The sequence below is a fragment of the Gymnoscopelus braueri genome (assembly GCF_963280865.1).
Source record: "Gymnoscopelus braueri genome assembly, chromosome: 13".
NCBI classification, from domain to species: Eukaryota; Metazoa; Chordata; class Actinopteri; order Myctophiformes; family Myctophidae; genus Gymnoscopelus; species Gymnoscopelus braueri.
The window spans coordinates 15,103,859-15,120,144 of record NC_137615.1 but is presented as its reverse complement, the minus strand read 5'-3'; the positions used below and the strand labels follow the sequence as shown (position 1 = coordinate 15,120,144).

Sequence of the window (16,286 nt, the reverse complement as noted above, 5' to 3'; positions counted from 1 at the left end):
AGAGAAAAGATGACAGGCAGCTCCTTCTGCTCCTCCTCTCCTCTCCTCTCCTCTTCTCCTCTCGCGAGCTTGCTCGCTCGTTCTTGCTCACTCTCCTCACACCTCGTTCATAAATCTCACAGCCGTTTCCCAGAGGCTGCATACAATTAGGCATTTACGTTTCACTTTCGGGCTGAGAGGGAAAAGTAAAGCACCTCTCCGTTGGTTGCAGAGCAGGTGGTGTAAACGGGAATGGATGTTGGATGTGGAAGAGAGGGAGGGTTCACACACACACACGTCACACTCGCTACCCCGTCTCGTAGTCGGCAGGCTTGGTTCTTCTCTGCCCGTAGGTGCTGTTCTATATCCAGCACCCCTTCTTTTGTCCTCCCTGCCAGGGGGGGCACCTCGCTCGACCCACCGTGCTACAAGAACCACCTTCACAAGTTCTAGAAAATCCCTTCCCTGGTGATGCGGCTCCTATTGTTCAGACGCTCGCCCCGGCGGAGAGGAGGGCGTGCGCTGTGAACTCCCCTTGTCATTCACTTGCCGATGCTGACTCGTTTCTGTGTGTGTGTAGAGAGAGAGAGACAGAGAGAGAGAGAGAGTGGGGGGCTGCCATGGTGTCAGCAGACTGCACTATAAGAACCCTGCCTGCGTCGCCTGCAGCCACAGCAGCAGTGGCTTCTCTTGTCCCGGCCAGATTAATGGCTGAATGGGTTCTGCTGTGCCCACCGGAGCCCCCTCTCGCCGCCCCCGATGACGGGCATGCTGAAACGGAGTGGGCTGGCATTATCGGGCACAGCCAGACCGCACTGTGAAAGGGGATTACGCCGTCAACCGTCATGCTCACAAACAGCAGCCCCCCCCCCCCCCAAAGACCCTCTCCCAGCTAGGATAAAATAGATCAGTCTCTCCCCTTCCTCACTCCCCAAAATCAGAGGAAAATGTTCTGTTTAAACAAAGGACACCCCCCCCCCTCCTCTTCCCATCTACCCCTTTCGTCCCCCTGCAGATGAATTGGCATAAATGTGCACGCTTATTAATCATGACAGGCAAGAGAGAGAAACAGAGAGAGACAAAGCAGGGGAGAAAGACAAGAGAAGCAGAGAATAGGTGCGAACGGCAGAAAGAAAGAAAGAAATGAAAGAGAGAGAGAGAGAGAGAGAGAGAGAGAGAGAGAGAGAGAAAGAGAAAGAGAAAGAGAGAGAGAGAGAGAGAGAGAGAGAGAGAGAGAGAGAGAGAGAGGAGAGAGAGAGAGAGAGAGAGAGAGAGTAGTGTAATTATGGCCCTGCTCTGGAAACAGCACCTCCTGTGTTATTGGAGGGCTGTTTGCCTCTCTGTGCGTTTTCATTAATTAAGATGGGAGGATGCGGAACCCACTCAGAGACGAGGTCATTAAGACAAACCCCCCCACACCCCCCACACCCCCAGACTCACAGCACAGCAGCATTGTTCCTACCGAACAGAAAGTGAGACATTCAACACTGGAGAGCTGTGCCATAAAAACCACGGTGCTGCCTGCGCATACCGGACCCAGGGAAAACCGACTGCATCGGCACTTTCCGAGATCAGGTCGCGCTCCTCTGCCAACACAAACACGTCTGTCTTTCATTTAGCTTGTAAGGGCCGAGCCGCCGCTTTCCTCCATGCCTCCCTCAGCGTGCCCAACACACCCCCCCCCCCCCCCCCCCCCCCTCCCACTTCCTTATTCGCTCCCTCTGTGGGCCGTGTGTGAAAGTGGGACAGTGGAGGGCAAGTGTGAGACAGGCAGCAAATACAGAGACGGGGAGGAGGGGGGGGGGGACGAGAACCACCTGGACTTCTCGACATGACACTGTGGGGTAGGGGTGTAAAAGGTGACGGCGGCCAGTAATACTATCGTTCTCTCTCTTTCTCGCTCACTTCATCTCTCACACACATACACATGGCGCGCACGCGCACGCACACGCACACACACACACACACACACACACACACACACACACACACACACTCACACTCACACTCACACTCACACACACACACACGCGCGTTTATCTTACTACACTTGTGAGGACCTCAACATTTTTAGGATGGCAATTTCATGGATGCTATTTTAAAGTTTTTTGAGGCATTTTTATCCCTGAGCCTAAAGCCGATAATAGACGATCTTCAAGTGCACAACGCGTCGCGCTGCAATGCATTTTGAGCTTGTAGACAGGCTATTTTTGGTGCATACCAGGGCCAGAAAATGGTCCTCACAATGCCAATATCTCAAATTCTACTATACTTGGGGGACATTTGGCCCTCACAAGTACAGTAATACAAGAACACACACACACACACACACACACACACACACACACACACACACACACACACACACACACACACACACACACACACACACACACACACACACACACACACGGGGGCAAATTCACATGCACGGCATGAGACAGAATGCCTCCTCCTGCTCTCGTTCCTCCCTCCCCTCCATCTCCTCTGTCCCCCTCACTTATGTTCATGTTAATGATGCATATAGGGTATCATTACCCTCTCCTCGGTTATTTCTGGAGCCCGTGGGAGGCCGGGAGGAGATGGGAGGGCTCAGGTCAGTTGACCATAAGCTTGTGTTTCAGTTATACCGTGACACAATAGGCTCAGTGTAGCGTTTTCAATGCAGCAGCAGCATAGCAGTGCTTCTCTCTATATATAACTGCACAATGTACTGTACACATAATTCCCTATTCCTGTGGTTTGCCTTTCTTTTGCGTGTAGATTCACTCTCTTTATTTTTAGAGGTCTGAAGTTGAACTGGCACGCAGATAATTTCAATCCACAGTTCTTTGTTTGGATTTTAACATTATAGCCAATCAATTGCTGTGGGTGTGTTGTCATAGCGATGCTGTTTTCTTTGTCCAAAAGGATCTGGAGGTCTTTCATCTCTCTCTCTCTCTCTCTCTCTCTCTCTCTCTCTCTCTCTCTCTCTCTCTCTCTCTCTCTCTCTTCTCTCTCTCTCTCTCTCTCTCTCTCTCTCTCTCTCTGTCTTTATCTCTCTCTCTCTATCTCTCTTCCCTCCACCTTCAAAGTCCTTTGTGTTTCCTTTGCTGCAGATTGAGTTGTGTGTTTGGTTGTGGTGTAAATGTCCTCCAGATGGGCTTGCTGTAATAGGCCCAGGTGCGCTGGCTTAAAAGGCCCCGCCGTCCAATCGACCTTTCACCCCTAGAGTAGGTCAGTGAAGGGCGCCGTTGTAGCCCCTCCACTCAGTGTAAACACAGGCCTCAAATCCTTATCCTTATCAATGCCTTCAGATGGAGAGAAGAGCTGGATCCAGCTCAGAGAAGGGGAGGGAGAGGAATGGAGAGGTAAAGAAAGGACCATGTGTTTGGAGGACAATTTCATACATAATGGCAATCCCCAAGACTCAGCCTGTCCTCTTTTGTTTGCATTCTAAACCAGAGCAGGAACTGCAAACATGACAACCAGAGCCAGTAGTTATTTGCGTACGAACAGCAGCAGCTGCATTGGACTTGAAGGATTATATTGTTTCCAGAGCTGGTCTAGTGAAATGCATCGTGGTGGTTACTGTCCTGTTTTATCAGCTCCATTTCCCCCTCTCTCTCTCTCTCTCTCTTTCTCTCTCTCTCCCTCTCTCTCATCTCCTCTCTATCTATCCCATCAGCCCCAGGGTATCCTCGATTCTCAGGGAGCCTGGCTCACACCTTCCTTCCCATGAGCCACTTGGATCACCATGCCAACAGTGGCGTTCTCTACGGGCAGCACCGTTTCTATGACACCCAAAAAGGTGAGGAACGGCACGGCCGACTTCATTTTCACTTACATTTCTGCCCGATTCAATCGGGCACAAATTAGACATTCAAATCCACTTTATACAACTGAGCATGATGTAATTTGATTTGCCAATATTGAGAGATTAAGAAGGCCTGTAGGGACGGCCTGGTGAGAGTGAATGCATCTAATTCGGTTCATTGCCTTTCTCTTTCTCTGTCTCACTGTGTGTCTGCCTTCCTCTCGCAGAGAACTTTTACCTGCGAAGCCTCCCGTCCCAGCCTCCTCTCATCTCAGCCAATCACAGCCTTCCGCCCATGTCCAGGGCGGGCCCGGGCCACCCGCAGGGGTCCTGCAGCAGAGACAGAGACCCAGGGGGCGGGGGGACTAGTCTGCACAAGGGTCTGAAGGAAGGGTCTGCGGAGAGGGGGCTGGGGGGTCCCGCCAAGGACAAGGAGAGGTCAGCCAGCAAACAGGAGGCCAAGGAAAGGCAACAGCAACAACAACAGCAACAACAACAGCAACAACAACAACAGCAGCAACTACAACTACAACAACAACAACAGCAACAGCAGCAACAACAACAGCAGCAACAGCAGCAGCAGCACCACAGCCACCATCAACCCCAGCCCCCGCACCATCACCACCCCCACCCCCACCTCCATCAGCAGCACCCGCACTACCCGCAGCACCCGCTAGCACCCCTGGAAGAGGTCAACAGCAGGGCGCTGGAGAGGCACAAGATGGCCCTCGTCATGGAGTACAACAAGGAGCAGCACTCTCAGGCCATGCAGGGCAAACCGCTCAGCGCCTGCCTTCTCAACGGCAAGATGCAGAACGGAGACGCGACGCCTGCGACGGGGCCCAAGGCCTCCATGTCCAGCTGTGGAGGGGAGGGCGGGGGCAGAGGGGCTCCGGGGGGCGGCGGCGGGAGCGTCCAGAGCCGACACATGGGCTCCGGAGGCGTCGGCGTCGGCGGCGTCGGCCGCTGCACCAAGGAGGGGGTGAGCGGGGAGATGAGGATCAGCGAGCAGCCGGCGGACTGTCTGGAGAGGGGCCAGGCGCCGCTCCACCACTCGCTGTCCTACTCGGTGGCCCCGCCCTTGCACATGGGCCCCGCTGCCGGAGGGGCCCACCCCCCGCACCCCCCGCACCCTCACGCTCATCCCCACGCCCACCCTCACCCCGGTGGCTTCCACTGCCTCCAGCTGCACCCCAGTCACCCGCACCACCCGCACCCCTCCCATCACGCGCACCACCACCACCACCCGGACTTCTTCTGCCCGCCCCCGCCCGCCCCTCTGGCCAACCCCTCGTCACACGACAGAGGGCCGGCCAACGGCACCGGGCGAGAGCCGAAGATCACGGGGCCCACGTTTGTGCCGTCGGCGGGACACTTGGGGGACAAATCCGGCGGGCCGTTCCAGCTCGGCAACCCCGACTGCCACGGGGTGGTGGGGGGAGGCGGTGGTGGGGGAGGCGGCAGTGCCAAGGACAAGACGATGGAAAAGAATGCTGGTGGCAGTGGGGGGCACGCCGGTAACTGGCACAGAAAACAACAGCAACAGCAACAACAGCCACCGCCACAACAACAACAACAACAACAGCCACAGCCACAGCCCCAGCCACAGCAGCAGCAGCACGCATACAGGAAGGCAGAGAAGGCTCCAGACTGGATGCAGCCTCACCACCACCACCTCCAGCCGCAGCCCTCACAGCTGCCCCCACAGCTGCCCCCACAGCTGCCCCCATCCCCCCATCAGCAGCAGCAGCAGCACCAGCACCAGGTTGTTCGCTCTCGCAGCGTCGAGTGCATCAACAGCGGTGTAGACGCAGATGTGTACCGAGCCTCCCTGCCCCAGGGGCCCAAGGCCGGACACTCCGGCCCCCACTCTGTCAACACGTCCCCCTATAGAGACTGCTCCCATCCGGGGCCCACGCCTAACTCCTCTCCCCTCGGGGGTAAAGGCATAGCTCCACACAGCGGGGCCGGAGCTGGGCCTGTTGGCTCCGGCGCAGGGGCCGGGAGTAGCTGCTCCCTACAGAGAGACGGCCAAAAGGTAGCCAGGATCCGCCACCAGCAACACGGCCGACCGGTCCCGGACTCGGCCCCCTCTCCGGTCGACCTGAACCAGGGGGGTGGCCAGGAGCTGAAAAGGAAGATGGACATGTCGCCTTATGGGTACAGTAGCAACAACGGCCAACACCACCCTCAACAGCCCCCAGTGCCACCCTGGGCCATGAGGCCCACGCACCATAATATGCCACTCCCGGAGGAAGACCAGAGGAAGTCCTACATGGACTTAGGCAGTGTCAGCCGGCAGCACACCCAGCCACAGCAGCAACAGCCAAGCATGAGCCTGCCTCCGCCCCAGCCTCCACCTGCATCTCCCCTCAGCCAGCAGCAGCAGCAGCAGCAACAACAACAACAACAACAACAACAGCAGCAACAGCAGCAGCAACAACCAGAACCCCAGGGCCCAACACAGGGGGAGAGCAGTGCCATGAAAAGCCTGTTGAAGTACAGCAACCAGCAGCAGCCGCTGCTCCTCTCTCAGAAGAGCCCCTTCGGTGGGCTCGGCAACCTCAAATCAGGGCCCCCGGGGGGAAGCTGTGCTCTGCAGGGCAGCAAGCAAACTTTGCCTACGAGGAAAGGACCCGCCAACGACAGCGAGCGCTCCGACTGCGGCGGGCGGGGCCGGGAGATGGGCGAGGCCGGTCATGGGGAGACGGAAGTGCGCCAGCCGCCAGTGGGGATCGCGGTGGCCGTCGCGAGGCAAAGGGAGCCACCCTGTCGCCCTTCAGACGGTCACCCCAGCAGTCGACAGGGCAGGGTGCACCCCTCTGTGAAAGGTAAGAAGTCTATGCCACTGCTTCAGTAAATAGAACTGAGAGCAGTGACAATTGGAAAACCTGAAAAAACAACAACAGCAAGCTTAGTGAAGGCCTAACATTTAAACAGTTTGGATTGTCTAAGCAGTTAAAGTGTTTGTGGTATGGATCTTTTGCTCATCTCTGTCTTTTCTGTTACTTTAAATAACTTGACTTTTCAGTTTGAAGTGCGAGGCTGATGACAAACACTTGCTAATAATACAAAGCCATAACCCACCAAAGCAATTTGATCAGTGTCCCTTTGAATCCTCTAGACCAGTTTCCCAAACAGTGGGTCGCGGACCGTTTTTTGTGGATCGCGAAACAAAACATCACAACTTTTCATCAATTAAAAACAATTCTTTTTTTCAAAAGTATCTCATGAATAAAATTTAAATGTTCTAATCATTTCTATAAATAAGTAAAAACAGCATTCAAGAAGTAAATGGCAGATCTACAAGCTCCTAGTGACCTTGTAGATCTGAATGCTATTTTCACTCATTTAGGTCCTGGTCTAATTTCTCTTTTGGGTCTTGAGCTAAAAAGTTTGGGAACCCCTGCTCTAGACTGTCATGCCATTGCAAGAAATGAAAGAAATGTCTTACTGCTTTCAGAAAACATTTGATCATGGGACGCAAGTTCCTCGATAACTCACATCTAAGCGAATGCACACCAGTGCATTATGATTGCAATTGCGCATTATTTGGTGTTGACTAATGATATTGTTACAGCATCTCCTTTCAATTAAAACTCCAAATTATAAATGCAGATCTGTGCAATGGAAAAAAAACACCTTTGCATAATATAGAGGTATGAATGGCTTAATTGCGGAAAAGAAGAACCACAGACTGATGGCTGGGATTTGGAGTGTTTTTTTAAACCCATTTAGACCTGAGGCCGATTCTAAAAACACCTTCTAAAAAAAAAAAGAAAAAAAGAAGGTTTTCTGAAAAACTTCAAATATGTATACAATTTTTTTTTATGTTGCTATATACTGTACATAGCAACAACTACCCCAAAAGGGGTTCCCGGATTGAAAGGTATATTACGTATAGGGGCTCCCGGTGTAAATGGGTTGCTAAAAGCATGACATAGATAGAAAGCAGTACATTTTGTCAGTGTTCCAGCTGGATTGCCCGTGAGCCCCCTGTGGTGGTGCTTCAGGAGCTGGTTAGACACTGGGGAATATGGGGGTTCAATGGGGAGTATATCACCCGTACCCCCAGTGAGCTCCCAAGTCAAGCTCCTGTTCATCTCTCAGGACCACCCCACTCCATGTATCCCTCAGATCCAAGCGGCGAGGAGGAGAGGAAGAGAATGAGTGGAGAACAGATGGGTCTGACCTGCCTGGACAGAGACAGAGAGGCATACATCAGGTAAAGCCCCCCCCCCCCCCGCATTCTGTATCCCAGTCTATAATCTATTCCAGCGGTTCCCAACCTTTTTCTGGATCGGCGCCCACTTGAAAAATCTCGAAAGTGTTTGCAGCCCACCCATCTGACCACTTACATTACATTACATTACATTACATTACATTACAGTACATTACATTACATTACATTACAGTACAGTCATTTAGCAGACGCTTTTATCCAAAGCGACTTACGATAAGTGCATTCAACATACTGTAGGTAGGGAACGAAACTACTAATCACCAGAAGTATTAAGTGCATTCTCTTCTAAAACAAGCAACTAAGAGTATACCTAGCGCTAAGGTAAAAGTGCACTTAAACACGGCTGTCGCGTTAAGTGGTCAGGTTTTCTTGGGCCACGTGCATTTGCAGAGCATGTTTATTTTAATGTTCAATCAATCGATTGTGTTCCAGCTTGAATCAATGGAACTAACTTTATGTTCCTATTTATCGGTATCACAACGAAACACTTTTGGTTTGAAAGAAAAAATACCATGACATTTTTCTTTTTACATAATTTTATATGTTATATCATCTTATTCTTCATGGCCAATTATTTGTGGACCCACTTGCAATATCCTCATGTCCCACCAATGCCCCCCCCCCCCCCCCCCCCCGGCCCAGGTTAGATTCTGGGAATCGCTGATCTATACTCATATGAGTCTTTTACTGAGTTTTACTGAGTTTACTGAGAAAGTATCTGGAACTTTTGCCTCTTTTTCTTCCCCAGGGACAATAAGGAAAGGGTAGAGTTCGCGAGGGTCCATCCCTCCAACGGTTGCCACGGCGACCTCACCTCTCATCTCATGGTGCCAGGCGGGACGCCCCTTCAGTCTGGCCAAATCGGAGACCCCGCTGCACACGCTCACTCTGCCCATCACCACTGGATGCCAAGAACTGGAAGCCCCTCCCTCTGGATGACTGGACACTCTTATGGTGAGACGACTAGACAGATTCATTTGTCATTTATATCCCAATTATGTATTGACATTTACTTAAAGGACCAAGGGCCGGTCAGCCATTTACTGCCGACCGTGTTCCAAAGCATACTGTTTCATTTTCGAGGAAGCCATTTCAGTACAGCATGAAAAGCAACTCGAAACTTGCTGTTATTTTGTTGTCAATGTTACATTATTTTTAGATTTTAATGCATTTTAAAGCGCAGAATTATTTGAAAGGTGTAGCTGCAAAATTGTCCCTGGACTAAAGATTGATTTAGGAATGAAATTTCCATTGTCCATTGCTTATTCCCTGAGCATTGATGTTTAACCAACATTGACTCAATTATTCAGCAACAAATGGGAAATCCAAAAATAAACCCTGGGTCTATGTTTATATATGATAAATGGCCAAAGCTGTGAATAGACAATGACGCTATGGTCCTTTAAGCCTTTGGTGTATTGTATACTAGCTGGAGCTTTCAATGTAACCAGTATATCGTTGCTGTCGGCCAGAAACCTCTTATCTCCACATTTTAACTTTTTGTCTTTATTCGTAAATTAAAGGGATAGTTCACCCCAAAAAATATTTTCTATCGATTAGTCACCCCATGGAGACTTGAATTCATGGATATTTTTTTGTTTTTGTCGCATTCCTAAGTCAATAATTGGATGACCAGCGTACCGGTAGGCAGCGGTTCCGGCAGGAGACACAAAAGAGACTCTTTGTGTCTCCTGCCGGTCATCAAATTATTGGCTTAAGAATGCGACAAAAAACTAAAAAATATCCATGAATTCAAGTCATTTTGGGGGTGAACTATCCCTTTAACGCCCTACCTGGTCATACTACAGCGTCACTCAAAAGTAGCAGATCCGCAAGCTCGAAACGCGGCGCAAAGTGACGCGTTTTGTGCTTGCGGATCTGCTACTTTTGCCGTTTTTGGATTTGAATCCTGAAAAGTAACAGTTTTGGACACACAGTATAAGAGGTTTCCGCCCGACAGAGAGGATATAATCACTTTTGTCGATGTAATAGGGATTGGTCATACAGCCCTGCATCAAAACCTACCCCCAGGTTTCTCGGCGGCCATGTCGGGCCCCCTGCAGCCCGTCCTGCCCCTTCCTCAGGACCACTCTGCCCAGCTGGTGGTCCTACCCTCAGAGCCCGCAGCCCACCCCGCCAGCCATCACTTGGGTATGTATGCCATCGCTGCCTTTATACTCCTTTACCGACGCTATTTAACCCATTAAGACCGGGGGCGCATCTGTGTCATTTTAGATTTTAGCTATAGCCGTTATTTTATACTTTGGCTATTAAAAAAATGAGCTTGTAGATCTGCTATTTTTGAAAAATCATGAACATTTGTGCAAATCTTTGAATATATATATTTTTAAAGCGAACATTTGTAACTCAAATCTTTGCTTCTGGGTGGTCCCTGGAACAAAATATTTTGAGATGGGGGTCCGCGACCAAACACATATAATTTTGGGAGGTCCTTGACATGAAAACGTTTGAGAACCACTGATATTGGTACAGCAACATACGGTTTTCAGAAAACTGATTCAGAAGACATTTGTAGGTGCGTTCCCGGATTGAAGGGGTTAATTTAATGTACCACACATAGCTGCATACAACCCACATTCATGAGATTTAATACTCCTCTGCCGCTACACCTCCCACTGACTCGTTTTTATTAGTGCTGCCATTTCCTGGTTCGGCTGTGTGGTTTTTATACATTTTGGTGGATATAACATTAAAATAACTCTGCTGGTGATCACGGTGGTGTCAGCGTAGACTATTGATGAGCTCTCACTTAATGGGTCTGTTTCCTTTGGCGCGGCCGTTTGGGCGCATGCACACACACACACACACACACACACACACACACACACACACACACACACACACACACACACACACACACACACACACACGTACGTTTGTATTGCTATACCTGTGAGGACATCAACATTTTAGGATGCCGATTTTAAGAATGCCATTTGTAAAAGAAATGTCCATTTTAACCGTAAGCCTAAAAGCCGATAAATAGCAGATCTACTCGGCTATTTTTCAGTGCACGACACCAGAGTGCAACTAAGTATAAACTCAATCTCTAACCCCATAACCTAACTTCGAAATGTCTAGTCCTGACCCTATAACCCCAACCTAAATATTTTCCTAATTGTGCGCCTAACTCCCCAAAACATTTTTAACCATAAAACAATGTGGGGACCAAGAAAAGTGTCCTCACAATGCCTATTTCTTGAACTGTACTGAACTTGTGGGGACATTTGGCCCTCGCAAATATAGTAAATACAAGTACACACAAACACACAAACACAAAACTCTGTTCAGACATTTCCTGCACGCCACCTGCTCGGCCCACCCCCACAGGGATGGGCCCCTCAATGGGTCAGAGCGCTCATCCAAAACCATATGTGTGTGTGTACAAACACACACACACACACACACACACACACACACACACACACACACACACACACACACACACACACACCGATAAACAAATGCACACTCCAACACACCAGAGGAAGAGGAAGTGTGAGAGAGAGCAAGGGAGGGATCACTTCTCAAAAGTCATGGCGGGGCCATATTCAGCGTACAGGCTGTGAAATTTAATTAGCTCCCGATCCTCTGTGGTCCGTTTCCTTCCGCACTCCACGGGAGTTCCAGCCGAGAGGGGAAGTGCATCCACAAAACCCTTCCCGGGGGAAACATTAGCCTAGCCGAGTTAATGTCTCAGAACAAAGGTCCTCGGTGCGTCAGGGAGCGAGTGGGGGTGGAAAAGGAGGTTCAGGCTGGACATGCCCATTAATGAGTTGTGTGTGAATTTGTTGGAGAGTGGAAAAACACATTGGGTCCGGCCTTGTTAGTGTGGGCCTTCTTCTCCCTGAGCTGGACCCTTGTCATAGCTGATGTTTCAGCTGCGGCTCACCCACAAATCCGTTCCCCCTGGCTCTTAACAGCGATATCGGGGGAGTGATTGTCCACCCTTAGACATGGGAACTAGGCTCTCCAATGCAAAGTCCTGCTGTGGCTTGGCTAGGGGAAGGTGGAACTTTAGGGAATAAAAACCCGGGGTCGATCGTTCTATTGGGATGCACTCCTTGGCTTTTTTGGGCCATGGAGACCGTCTGTTAGTCAGCATATCGGTTATCATCATAATCATCATAATCATCATTATCATCATTGTCATCTGTTCATATTTCATCATTGTCATGACTTTCCAACATTCCAGTATATTCTCAGGGCAGTGCTTATGATTCAGAGCAGGGGAGAGCGTGGGATTGCTACTGTCTGGGGAGAGCTTGTTCTCCGAAATCCAAAATCTTTTTTGTAAGAGATTTGTCTATGTCTCTTAAACAATAGCCTAATAGGAGGGTTTCTTATATGCAATCCATGATGGTTTCACCACTGAACAACATGTGTGGGCGGTAGGTAGTGAGTAATGTGCATAATTCCCACACATGCGTTCCACTGTGTAGCGTGGCGCTGTTCCATGTGTATGAATCCATATGTCTAGAATGGCGTATGAGCGTGCATGGCCTTTTCCTCTAAGACAGTGGTTCCCAAACTTTTCATATCAAGTCATGAATGAATGAACCACTTATGCCCTATTTTTAAAAACACTTGAAAATAGACGATTGTGAGCTTGTGGATCTGTTATTTTCACTATTTCTTAAAAGTTTATGGATTTATTTATTTTTGCAAAAACATTTAAATAGTTAAGAATTATTTTTTTACCCGTGACCCATAGCCACGAGTAAAATTGATAAAAATGGGTCCGTGACCCATTATTTTGTGAATGACTGCTCTAAGGTATGGCTTCTATATGTCTCTCATTAGATGTGATGGAGCAGCCAGGGCTGTGGCCCCCCGTGTACGGCGCCAGGGGCCCCGCCTCCCACATGCAGCATCCCGCTGTGTACTCCCGCTCCCAGTTTCTACGGCAACAGGAGCTGTACGCCCTCCAACAGCATCAGCAACTGCAGCATCAGCATCAGCACCAGAGCCATCAGTCACAGCAGCCACAGTCCCACGCGCAGCCGCAGTCGCACTCGCAGCAGCACCGGGCGGACCACGGCATGGACATGCAACATCGAGCCACTCACAACAACACTCAGGTGATTTATAGAAGTCTGCTGTGGCGTGGCAGGGATTAAGGAAGATCATCAGCTTGTGCGGAGACTCATTTCCATAGACGGATTTGCATGGATTTATGCAAACACCCGACAAATAAAGAGGGTTGAAATATGCACATATTAACAGGTGTTGCAGACAACAGATCATATGTGTATGTACACGTGCAGAACAGTTTTCACTAAAGATGCCCCAGAACAGTGAGCCATATGTCAATTTAAATTGGCATAACACCTAGCCATAAGTAAGTCGCTTGATGTACGACATCACCCGGCCATGGTGTACAGTACAGTACAGTACGACCCCTGGACATGACGCTATAGTATGTTGCAGAGACTTACCCCCAATCCAACCCTTATGATGCTGTGCTGAGTGCCAAGCAGGGAGGCATTGGGTCCCATTTTTATTAGTCTCGCGTAGCCAGACAACTATTCCACAATCTCCGAATGCTATAGAGTCTGGAACTACACCTCCCGAAATCCGAGTAACAGAAGCTGGCATTTCCGTTCATGAAAATATATTGAAAAATATCTTTACATTTTATTTTTTTAATTTCCATTTCTGCTAAGCAGCCAGCTATATATGCTTAGATGATTTTGATTTATATTAGGATAAATTTGCGACTGTAAGGCGACTTAAAAGACTGTAAAGACGAAACGGAAGTGGGGCGGAGGCTTCACATCCGCTTTACATTTTAATCATGATCAGATCTTCCGTGTCCCAGACTGTCCGGAGATGACCGGAAACATTTGAAATTTGTGGGAGGCAACAGTCTGGCCACGCAAGACTACATTTTTATAGTCTTTAGTATGACTCGGCCAGGGATTGAACCCTGACCTCCCAAATCTCGGGGCGGACAGTCTAACCACAAGGCCACAGAGCTGGTCTATTTAGCCATAGCAGGAGCCTATTCTTAGTATCTCCAACAATATTTGCTGACAATTGGGCCCATTATAGGCTGAGGGGCAGTGTGTTTGTGGTGTGCACATATCACAGTCGATACACACCCAGGGCACCAATGAATGGTCTACTATGCTGACTGTGGATGCCACATTACCCGCAGCTTAACCCATTCAATTCCGCACACACATCTGTCATTTTAGATTTGAGCTTTAACCATTATTTTATACTTTGGCTATTCAAAGCACGGCACCAAGTGCTGCGCTATGAGCTTGTAGATCTGCTATTTTTGAAAAATCTTGAACATTCGTGCAAACCTTTGAATATATATATTTTTAAGGCGAACATTTGTAAAATATTTTGTTCCAGGGACCTCCAGAAGCAAAGATTTGAGTAACAAAGTATTGAAAGATTTGCACTCATTTTCACGATTTTTCTGAAATAGCAGATCTACAAGCCTGTAAATCGCCTATTTTTGAATAGTCAAAGAAAATGACAGAGATGCGTTCCAGGCTTTAATAGGTTAAGCCCATTAAGAGGCTAGGCTATTTAATCATGAATGTTAAAAAAATGACTTACGCTGTAGATCAGATTAGATTTAGACTTTATTGTCCCAGAGGGAGATTTGTTAGCGTCACAATTTGTTGTAAATTGAGATTATACTTTTTTAAATGTCTTTATTTTCCTGCAATAGGTGCAAAAGAGGCCAGACGAGCCCTCGGTGGAACTGGAGGAACTTCTGTCTGAACCCAGGGCATCCAAAGCGGCCAAGCCCTACTCTTACAACCCCCCGCCCAGGAACGCCACCCCCCCTGTGGCCTGCGCGACCCACATGTCCCCCTGCTGCCAGTCTCCCTCCCTACGACCTCACCCCAAGAGCACGCCCTCCACCCCTTGTCCTGCCCCGAGTCCCGCGGCCGCAGCCCCTCGCTCCCCGGCCATCAGCCCGGCCCCTCCTCAGATACCCAAGGGGTCTGAGTCTCAGGACAAGAGGGTGGAGGGGCAGCCCCCGCAGAATTACCCAGAGTCACTGGAGCCTGGTAAGGGTCTTGACATTCACGCAACGATGCACAAAATGCACACACAGACTTAACGTGTTCAGCCGTCTTTGAGCTACACTCTGTTACACTCAGGAAACACATTGATTGCCACAGTTGACGCTGTGTGTGTGATCAATTTAACCGCCTGAACCCTCACATCCCGATTCTGGGGCAAACATTCGGCACAAATAGTAGGTCTCCAAGCAGTTTTCGCTAAAAGGATTTGGTGTAGAAGGAAAAAAGGAGGGGGCCATGTATGTACCCCATTGCATTGACCAGTCAGTGAATTATATAGGGTTTAAGATGCAGCAGGGTTTACAGATCCTTAACTCAGACCCCCGAGTCCTGCAAGTAAACGTCCAGATACCTGAACTAAGCTACATTATAGCGCCAACCTCTGTCCACTGGTAATGGTACAGCAGAGCTGTTGGTGTTAATGCTGTGTGTGTGTGTGTGTGTGTGTGTGTGTGTGTGTGTGCGTGTGTGTGTGTGTGTGTGTGTGTGTGTGTGTGTGTGTGTGTGTGTGTGTGTGTGTGTGTGTGTGTGTGTGTGTGTGTGTGGGGGGGGGGGGGTTCTCTGTGGGTGAGTGTCTGAGCAGCTCAAAGCTGGCTCTCCGGAGCTGTCGCCTTGGTTAACGACTTAAGGCTTTTTTCAATTACGAAGGGTAACCTAGAAAACCTGTGAAGTTCTGTGACTGTTTTCTGTTTATGTTTCCATGATAACCAGAACCTCCTGAGCAGGGCCCAAATGAGGTCCTGAGAACCTTATCTGAAAGCAAGCCACAGCGAATGGAAATAAATCCAGAACCTGCGGAATATACGTTACGTGCTACGGCACGTGTCACTTAATTCATGTAGTCGAAACGAGCCAAAAGAAACACCTCCCTAGCTCGCAGCCCCCTGTCACGCACGCACACACACACACACACACACACACACACACACACACACACATTTGTATTAATATACTTGTGAGGACATCAACATTTAAGGACGCTGATTCGTACAGTTTTGAGCTCTAATCCTAAAGCCAAAAATAGCCGATCTAGAGAGCTTGTAGATGTTCGTTAAATGACACAGATCAGGCATAACTCTAATCCTCACCCCGACCTGAATCTTTACCCGATTGTAAGCCTAAAGGTCCTTACACACCGGCGAATATGCGAATATGCGCAAAATTCGGACTCGTTCCGAATAATTAAAAGACGCTT

General features: G+C 49.3%; 1 protein-coding gene across 1 annotated transcript in view; it reads left to right on the top strand.

Moving 5' to 3' along the window:
* The window catches only part of bahcc1a (BAH domain and coiled-coil containing 1a), a 104,585-nt gene that overhangs the window by 47,900 nt on the left and 40,399 nt on the right, over positions 1-16,286 (top strand). Inside the window, 7 exon segments of the mRNA XM_080448481.1 lie at positions 3,647-3,769; positions 4,003-6,606; positions 7,913-8,000; positions 8,767-8,972; positions 10,011-10,169; positions 12,843-13,120; positions 14,731-15,076. Of these exon segments, the coding sequence (XP_080304607.1) occupies positions 3,647-3,769; positions 4,003-6,606; positions 7,913-8,000; positions 8,767-8,972; positions 10,011-10,169; positions 12,843-13,120; positions 14,731-15,076 (3,804 nt within the window).